Source organism: Pelobates fuscus, chromosome 13 (genome assembly GCF_036172605.1).
Source record: "Pelobates fuscus isolate aPelFus1 chromosome 13, aPelFus1.pri, whole genome shotgun sequence".
Classification (NCBI taxonomy): domain Eukaryota; kingdom Metazoa; phylum Chordata; class Amphibia; order Anura; family Pelobatidae; genus Pelobates; species Pelobates fuscus.
In genome coordinates, this window is record NC_086329.1 from 78,191,762 (window position 1) to 78,202,212 (window position 10,451).

The following is a 10,451-nucleotide window of genomic DNA, read 5'->3' on the forward strand; positions in this document are numbered from 1 at the left end:
TGGTGGAGCTGCCAAAACATCAAGCCCTTTTGGGAGGGGGTGCATGGATTCTTACCGCAATAACAGACGCCAGTGTGGACTTTACCCCCGAAGCCTATCTTTTACATGTTACCTCTATGCCACCCACAAAATACAAAAAGACGGTGATACCGCACTTGCTCAATGCAGCACGCAGCCTTATACCTTGCCACTGGAGACAGAAGACAGTCCTCTCCATTAGAGATTGGGTACGCAGAGTGGAAGATATAAGGGAGATCGAGGAACTCATTCTCACATCAACGGGGTGGACCCAGCGATATCACCAGACCTGGTACCACTGGACAAAATGGCTCTCCGACGATCCGGTAGACGGACGGGAGGCGCGGGGACTGGAACTGGCGGCCCCACTTGGGGGAGGTGGGTGGGCCCGAGAGCACTCTCTAAAATGCGCTGGCTTCTCCTTTCTACCCCGCCCCCCTATGGTGTTCATTCCTATGTCTATTCGCTGCCCTCCCCCTTCTCTTCGATTCCTCCTCCGACTGTCGCCCCTGGGGAAGATGGGTAGATACCAGGCACCAAAGGGAAACACGCCCATTAGACATACAAACAGGACCCTACAATGCTCCAGTCCCTACAACGACCGAGACGCACAAGGACCCCGATGGGCTACAGAGGGGTTGGAAGAAAGAATAAGAGACAGGTTAGACACTACAAACCCATACAGTATATACCTGGGGGGCACATGATGGGAGGGAGGGGATAACTATGATCGGGGGGGGGGGGGGGGGATTTCGGTATAACGTTAAACATTAGGGAGTGAGAGACACGGACAGAAGGGGGACCATACGCCAGATCCCACAATACACAAAGCTAACCAATACATTAGGGATTAGGGGCAACCAAGTTACACCGAACACAACTATACACACAAGGGAAAGACCCTGGAATAACCATATTACCAGCTAAGGAATCAGAACGAAAACTGGTATACACACAGGGAAAACTTACAAAAAGGAGGGTTTAGTTGAAACGTTGGTTATTGTTATCGTTCATATTATTAAGCTAATATATTACGTTGAGGTTTATACGAATGTCAGCTAGACCTACGCACGGACATGCACACCGGACCCAGGCGGACCAGGAGAAACCTTGAGGAGGAAGGAGCCGACTTGGGTCCGGCTCCAATTCACACAAGTCAACCGATCTGTAATGACCGATATATAGATTTACTACGATGTATACTATTTGAGCTGTTATGAAATTCAATGTGTACAACCATACAAGTGCACCAATAAAAAGCTTTAATAAAAAAAAAAAAACTAATATTTTAGAGATGGTATTTGGTCCTGGTTGAGATGGCAATGATGTATCAAAGTGCCTCCTCTCTATGCTGCTGATGTTTCCAAAAAGGGGGTACTTTCTTGCATATTTGGTGGCGTTGCTCTAAAATTAAAGTGGCCTTAAAGACACTCTTTCAATTTATATATGATAAAACTAATATAAATTTAGAGAGACATTCTGCAGTGACTCTATTGCACATACATTGGCCTAAGATGTCCTGGAAAAATCAGAATCTAATTACCCATTGTTTGTAAATGTAAGAGTGATATTGCTATAACGTGGGACATAGTTAAAACTCAAATTCTTGAACAAATCAGGATGGAAAGAGATCTGAGCTTACCTTACCTGAATTCGCGTTAGAAATATGATATGTGGGATTATTGGCTTACTTTGATTGAAGAACCTTATTGGAGTGCAATGTTATATAATGGTCCAATGTAGCAATGCATCTAAGACTCTTCTAAATCAAAAAAGCCCATTCTGTAACATGTTTTCTTTTCTTTTTTTAAAGCTATATTTTAAAATCCACGAAAATATGTCCAGGATCACGTATGAATATTAAACAGCTACCCCTTGGGGGACATATAATGAAGGTAAAGTGTTTTCTGTGAAAGTCTGTTTGAGTTGGTTATTATAAAATGTATTCCCTCTCCCCCCCCCCCCCCACCCCCCCCCCGAAAAAAAAGCATATCTGTTACCATATGGGTCTCTTGGCTAAAAGCCGAGGGATCCGTGCATCTTTGCCATCTCCTCCCCCCAAACCATTTCCAGACCATGGGACCGGCATTACCTATTTTTTGTGAAGTGCTGGTCCCACCGGTCTTTAATCTAAGTGCCACCGTCATCAAGAATCTAACATGGCGGTGCCCGGAAATGGAATACTCTTTAAATAGCTGCAAGGAGCAGTTATGCCACCGCTACAGGATGTGAGATGGCGCTGGAGGGAGGTAAGTAAACGCATCCTGGGCCAATGACAAAGACCGTGGAGCTTGACTTATGCTCCACCCTTAAATTTTTGTCCGCCTTCGACTTATACATAAGGAAAAGTAGGGCCTAGGATGTTAACAGACGAAATTCGGTATGAACATAGTTTCGAACTCTATCAAACAGTGAGTGAAATAATATATTCCTGAATATTTCTAGCGGCTGAGATGCTAGATAAAGCAGAACATACAGTTTTTCATATAAAGCCATGCATCTAGTGCTTTTTATATCAAATTAAATGTCATATAATGTTTTTTTTTTTTTTCTATTTCCACAAACTATATACATATAGTTTTTCAGAAATACCCATTTGCGCCCCAAATGATATGTTGTTTTGAATGCATTTGAATTTGTATCTTTGTCTGTATATACCTGGTTGTTCTAAGTAAATCATTGAACTAGGTATATTTTGAAATTGTGACTCAGGCATTTCACATTTAAAGGGACACTATAGGCACCCAGATCATTTAAGCTCATTGAAGTGGTCTGGGTGCACTGTCCCTGCCAGTTTAACCCTGCAATTGTAATTATTGCATTTATTGATACATTGCAGGGTAAACTCCACCTTTAGTGGCTGTCTACTACACAGCCACTAGATGCACTTCCTGGTGGTTAGGCCAGACTTGGTTGCAGAGCATGAGGATATCCAGCATTAGCTAAAACCCCATAGGATGTGCATTAGGTCCCCCAGCTACAGGGTGGGGGTTTAACATGTCATCGTCTGACTGGGAGGGTTCCAGCTCATTCTCTTCTAGGGGAAGATTGTAAACTCCCTGTAGGCACAAAATTGTGGCAGGGCCTGCATTACTTTGTAACTGATTTTTTTTTTTTTTTTTTTTTTTTTACAATTTTGCAGCTGAAAAAGGAGTTGGTAAATCTACATGTTCAGATAGAGCTCCTGTCTTCCCAGCTGGAGGAATCTGAGAAGGCAAGAGAAAAATCTTCAGAACCGCTTCCTATCTCCTGGGGAAAAAATGCAACTGAAGAGGCAGTGAAATGAATGATTTATGTGGCAAATATCCACACTCTTATAATTAGTCAAGCTTGTTCTTGAAGGGGCACTATTGTTCATTGTAAATGTTCTTAAGCAGAGCGATTGTCGTGGCTCTCTTGGCACATACAGCCTACTGCAGCTTGGATAATGTAGAAGTGAACTAACGTATTGCTTTTTGATGATATTGGCTTGCTCAGAATGCTAGGGTAGCTATTAGCAGGGTTGCTGGCAAAGCAGTTTTTTTTCCCTCAAACTGCTCCTAAACCAAGCATCCAAAAAAACTCTTCTTCACAAACACTTGGCCATTAGCTGCAGAGGTGAAGGTGCCCCTTTATTCTTGTTAAGATATATTTATGTTATGCTGTGTTATAAGAAACGCCCAGAACTGTGCATAAACTATTATGGCGATAGTTTTAGGATTGTATTTCATGCTTTGTTACGTTCAGTTATGCCTTAAATCAGGGGTGCCCAAACAATTGGTCATCAGATGTCTTAGAACTACAGCTTCCATGATTCTTTGTCATTGTAAAGTATTCTAAAGTCATGCAAAGCATCATGGTAGTTGTAGTTCTCCAACATCTGGGGATCTACCTTCTGGGCATCCCTGCCTTAAAATAACACTCCAAGCCCACTGTACCTACCATCCCACAGTAAGTAGACAATATATTTTTAGTACAGTTTGACATTTTACCTGGGACCTGCGCCTCATCTGCTCTTCTCCTGCAAAATAAAGCACAGCTGATCCAGGGCTGAGACCACAGTTCTGCATCTCTGTCTTTTGCTCTACAGAGAATCTGGATTGTCTTGCAGAAGAAGATTGGGTGCAGGTGCCCAACAGGACCCTGGTAAGTTGTCACATTAAAATGGTTTGATTACTTACTGTGGGATGGAACCAGCGCACTCTTAACCACTAGAGCCCACTGCAGTGGTTGTGGTGGCAGGAGTGCTTTGATGTCTTCCCAGAGTGGGAGAGTGCCATGATTTTACTTCTTACTGAGTCTGCCACCGGCTCTGTAATAGGAAACTCCTACCAGAAGTTACTTTTAGCTTTACTGAGCGAAGACCTGTAATGCAGAGCCAACTCATTGGCTGGTAATGTCGGCTGTGTGCTGTCAGGCAATGAGCGCAGTCCTGCACTGCTTGGTTGGCTCAGTGGCAGAGTTTCCAACTACAGCGGAGAAGGCACAGGCACTTTGCAGATTGTACTGGTTATAATGATTAGAGAGTTCCTTTACTACTTATCATACATGTCATGTTTTATTATATTGGAGGGAAAATCAAGTATTTTCATCTATAAGATGTTACATTCATTGTTTCTCGACTTGAGATTTAAGTTGTTGGGTTTTTCCTCTTGAAGAGAGCAAAATAACAATACCATTACTAAATCCTAAATCTAGATTTTAATGCCCAACTACACAGTGCCAATTTATTAAACTACTGACCTTTATATATACTGTCTATACAGTGTTAAAATACTTCATTGCATACAGACAATCCTTGCAAGTTAACTGTTAGCAACCAATAACTATATGTGTATAGATATCTTTATTTTGTCAATAAAGACTATTTTTTCCATTTGATTGACAATATCAAATCTCACTGATTGTAATCCTGCTAATAGGTTATTATTAAACTTAAACTTGCTGTTTGCTCATACTGCCTGCAGAGGGCAGCATTTTATCACTACTGTTGAAAAGGTGTAACTAAGCAACTATCAATAGTCAGAGCTTGAAAGGTTAAGTATTTTTGTAATTAACAGCACCCATGGGGTGACACTAAATGCATCTACATTGAGTTTATAGGACCCATACAAATTTAAAGATGGAGCACTACGGAACCATTTGCACTCCACCTTTTAGTTTGTATTTGGGTATGAGTTTAATCATGGTATTTTAGCTACATAATTTGTTTTGTAACACGTGGCAATGTTTTCATTCAGTTTTTATTTTTCAGCCTATATTGCAAAGCACATGATACTATGTAATACCTATGGTAGAACATACAGAACGTGTTTCTCATCCAGACGTATGCCACACCTCATTCTATATTTAAGACTATAATCGTGCAGTTTGTTCAGTATCCTGTTTCTGTGATTACCAAATTTGTTTTATTTGTAGCTCTTATGTTACACCAGTCCAAAACCGCTTCACCGATGTGTGTGGGTATTCCATTCTTAGAAACATCACCATTAAAAATGTACAACATGTATATAAGCCCCAGGATTGAGCTGCTTGGCTCCAACTTGGAAAAGTTAAGAGTACTATGTAAAATGATTGTCTGTGAATCACTTTCTATAATTTTAAAATCCAAATAGATTGCAGTACGCAGTAAAATCTGAGCTGCTCTGCATATCGGTCTCTGAATGATGTAGTAGATATCATACTCTCTGCAACCTTGTTCTCTTGTAGTAACAGTCAAAAGTTTAAAACTATTTTAATACTGTTCAAAGATGGCCGTCTCCTTGCTGAAACACTAGCAGATCTTGTAACGTATTGTTGCTATTGTTAGGAACGTATATTAAAAAGCAACATTGTTTCAAATTGATGTGATTTTCAGATGGCCGTTTCACTTTGAGCAAGTCCTCAAATAATGACACTTATGGCACACTTAACATGATACCTCTCCCTGTTCCTTTTGTCAGTATACAGCAATATGATGGCTGCCTAAGAAAAGGGAAAATAAGCCACAGATTTGTGGTTAACACTCTTAAAGAATTAGCACAGCCTCTCCGTGTTTTGATTTCCTTCTTAATAAATCTTTGGAAAAGTAAATAGAACTGAAAAATAGACAGACAACAATTTATTGTTCAGTGCATTTTCAGCCTCTTTATTGCTTTAAAAAGTTTACATAAATGCAAGTTTCCAAAATACAGGTTTAACAAAAAAAAAAACAAGTGATCCTACAAAACCATTAGTGGTAGGTTTCCTTATTTTCCACTACCCAGATCAAATATGCATAGATATAGTACGCAAGCTGCCAAATTATGGAGTACAGCGAGGCCCCAAAATAAGTGATTTATATATAGTGTGTGCACTAAACTGTGCTTGTTCCTAGGTATTCATGTTTGTCTGATCAGGAATCCAATATGCTAACAAATTATAGTATTCACCACATATTCAGTGGCTTTCACCTTTAACTATATAGTACTGAGAGAGAGAGTGTGTTTGTTTTTAATTAATCACACCATCAATTGTGGAGAACTGACATGGGAATTGCTAATTTTCAGTTACAGTGCTGTAAAAATATTGTTCCCTTTGCCTATTCTGCACAATTCCTTGTTTAGGAAATGAACCCCCACAATCACTGATGTAATTTCACACTTGTTAGGGTTACGAAACATGCAAACGCTGCAGAGTGAAACTGCCTATGCTAGTATATAGAGTGTTATTCATACTTGTGCAAATACACACTATAGAATAGGTTTTCATATGAGTTGCTATACTTATGTGTTACATCTTTTCAAAATCACCCTTTAGAGTCCAATTAGCTGGAATTTTAGTCTGCTTGCATTACAGAATTGTCTATGCAAGTCTGAAAAGTCCACTGCCAAATGTTCTCATTGAAACTAAACCACAACGTATTAAAACAAGGGTAGCCAAAAGGTGAGGCCTTGGCTACTCTTGGATCAGAACCTATCACTACAGACTGGCATGTGAACCAGACCAACTAAGGATAGAATGAAAGGTGAGAGTATATACACAAATTAGCCCCTAGGGTAAAATATCAGTCAGCATGATTGTAGTGAGGTTTCATCATTTTGCCCACTAAATTGAGCACACAGTGTTATATTGTACCAGTTTGCCCAGCATGCATTATTATGAAAAGTGATTTAAATCACAAGGAGCATATTGATGGATAGTTAAGTGTTTATATTGGTGAAATAGAATAATACTAAATGTGTAGAACTGCTTGTGATCTGTACATTATCCAATGACAGCAGACATAAAATATGTTTCATTGATGGCAAATGAAAGGTCAGCTCTGCAGGCAAACACGCATGCATATTTATATATGGATATATATATATTTTTAAGTTTACATAACAAATCCTTCATGCATTATATCTTTACATAGTTTTCAGAGTCATTAAGTCTTGCTTACAAAGAAGCCACCACCCACTGAATGGTGGACTAATATCCAAAAACCACAAACAAACCTTTTTCTTTGTTTCTACAGTGGTGTCAGGATTACCTAGCACAAGACAAACACTAGATGTCCAGCTGCAATTTTAATATATTATTGCTAATAGTTGAAGTAGGGTTATTTGTGCGTTCAGTTTTGTATTGTACAAGCACGATCTCTCGCTCAAAGTTGGTACAGCTATAACATTATGCATTGCGCAAATTCTGCATGAGGTATAGCGGGTATCTTATATACGTTTTAGGATGTAAACACACTTCCACTATTTCAGTGTACCAGAACACCATAATACAAAAATATAAGCTGTATTTGGCCATGCGTAGGCTGCAATTTTACTCTCATGGGTGAGAAAACATTTAATTTATTTTTAAACATTTGTTTGACGGGGTCTGTGTTCGAAAATATTTATTTATAAACCGGGTATATGTGTGCGTATAATTAAAATGCTAACAAATAGCATCTTAACTATGCATTTATTTGCAGTAACCTGCAGTTCACACAGGCAAAGCCTGAAATGGGTATTGGGCATCTTACGGATGCGAGCTATACTTGTCTGGACAGAGAACAGGTCTGTCTGCATAGAACATGGATTGACATCTGAAACTCAAAGAAATTCATCAGCACCTTGGGGACTTTGTGAAGGGTAAAGAAAAGAAAAAAAGCTCACAATAGGCAATGTTTAGCTGCACATGTATCATATAATGTAATACTCTTCTCTCCCGTCCCTGTTAGTGATGATGGCCTATAATAATTTCTATGCATACATCACGGTACTAGCAGAAAAGAAAATCCATATGTACCTCGGCTTTGTCTTCCCTGCCTGGCTGACATTACCCTGCAACCCAAACATACAGAGCCGGTCGAGCGAAGCATATGCGTTTCTTATGCATTAGCCATGAATAGGGTGGCCTGTGGGTTCACTAATTAAAACGAAAGATTTTATTGGGAATAAAACCTGAAATTGACATCCAACTGCTGAACTACAAATCCCATCAGGCCTTACTGGGCAGAGGTTTTATGGGATATACAGAGAGCTTTCACTGAAAAACAATAGGGTGCACTAGCCCACAGAGAAATAAACACAAATATTGACTTTAATCTGCTCATTCCAATCCTGCCTCGTGTATTAAATATCATCTGGGAGAATAAAGTATGGACCAGTGCCCTCTCCCAAGGCCCAACTATACACAATTATTTTGTTGAAGGAAGGATCCCAAAACAGCAGCTCCTACAATTAAGGTCACTAACAATCACAACAGATAGGCGTATCCAAAAACGATTTAAGCAGCTCATAGTATGGTCTATTGCTTGAACTGTGCCGCAGTAAATATTGTGATTTGCATGTTTTAGAACTTTAATACTGTACATTTAAATCATGTTTAATCCTAGAGGAGATTACAAAACCCAATCTAGCTGTATATACAAAGTGTCAAACCAGGGTTTCTTATAGTAATAGCCTTTTGGAATAGAAAATCATTGAGCCAAGCACATTTCATTATGATAGAAATTGGAAAGGCACACGCAAACCTCTCTCACACACACACCAACTCTTAATTTATTTATTTTTAAAGAAAGTCCATTACAGAGTAGTTTTATTGTAAATTATTTTTTTTTCAAATCCTGTTTTAGAGACTGGATTTTTATATTTATTTCTTTCAAGGCTCTAATGGGCATGTGCTAGAAACACTAAACAAATTAATCCAAAATCACAATGATAAAATGCCTGCATAAGTCATGAAAATGAAAGACAAAAATGCAGCATTACTATATTTTGGATTTGAACTTATTGTCAACAAGCAAAATATTGTTGCTGCTATTCAAACCGTTTGTCAATTTAAAGATTTTTACATTGTAGCAAAAATATAATCTGTTCCCTGTCTATTATATCCATAATCATAAAGACTACCTTCGTTTAAAAAGGAACTGGTTTTGTGGGGAACTTTGACTAGAATAGAATTATGCCATACAATGCAGATTACACCCCACAATTCTGTGCTCAGATTATGTAAGTGCATGCATAAAATTAGTTCTGCTCTATACAAGACAACCATTTCCTCCTCTCCTATTGGCTTTGGTTTAGAAAGCTGAAAATGTGACAACTCTCAGAATCCCATTCTGTAGTCATGAGATAAGCACAGCAGCAGCCCGGAATGAAGCATAAAGCTTTAAAGTGTAGAAAAAGCATGAGATCTTCCATCAATGGAGGTCACAGAGTGTCATGGCTAGATTCTCTGCAAGGCAGCAAAAATGCTTGCTGACCCAGGCTACGTACTTTAACAGATGTGCCTTTCACCAATATCTGCTCCTTTACACAGAGTTCAAACATTACATTTTTGCAGCGTCGAGACTCCTCAGAGTTGCTAACTTCGCCATGTCCTGAAACGTTGAGGAAGCCTGGCTTATTCCTGCGATGGTCCGATCCTCTTTAGAGAGGAGTAGTGGGCTCCTGCTGGACATGCACAGCTAGTGCTCTGCACGCCCAATGCTTTCCTATGAGCAGCAATGTAAAGTGACAATTTTACTCTGCCAGTGCAGGGTTAAAGTGACAGGACCACTAGACCCGGAATTTATTGAAATGATGGGGCCTGGATAATTTTAGTGGTCCGTGGTCCTTTAACGGACAGTATTCAAGAGTACAAAAAGCTTACTCACAGAAGGAAATACTTGCAGCTCAGGCAAACTGGACGCTGTCCAAAGAAAAACTTGGCAGGCGATACCTAGCAGTTCAAAAACCCAACAAGGGTCACCTCTGGAGTATACCCAACAGGAGAAAAAAAAAAGGTAATGTTTACATATTTAAATTTGTTAAGTATCTCCTGATCCAGTCACCAACATTTTACGTTTAACCAAAATGCAGATTTTGTCTGTAACTGGTAACCGCCACCAGGTGCGTCCTTCTCTAAATTATTCAAAAATAATGTGATCACTTTCAATGGGGAGGGAATTACTGGTACCATTACAGCATTCTATAATGGTTATGGTGCTTCGAGTTTTTATTTAAGAATTTGTTTAA

The 10,451-nt window shown here is 39.4% G+C and overlaps 1 protein-coding gene across 1 annotated transcript in view; it reads left to right on the forward strand.

Annotated features, from left to right (window-relative positions):
• Positions 1-4,300, forward strand: part of OIP5 (Opa interacting protein 5) — a 44,881-nt gene extending 40,581 nt beyond the window's left edge. Inside the window, exons 5-6 of the mRNA XM_063440469.1 lie at positions 1,832-1,913; positions 3,161-4,300. Of these exons, the coding sequence (XP_063296539.1) occupies positions 1,832-1,913; positions 3,161-3,304 (226 nt within the window). The 3' untranslated portion in view covers positions 3,305-4,300. The remainder of the gene's footprint in view (positions 1-1,831; positions 1,914-3,160) is intronic.
• The last annotated feature ends 6,151 nt before the right edge of the window (positions 4,301-10,451 follow it).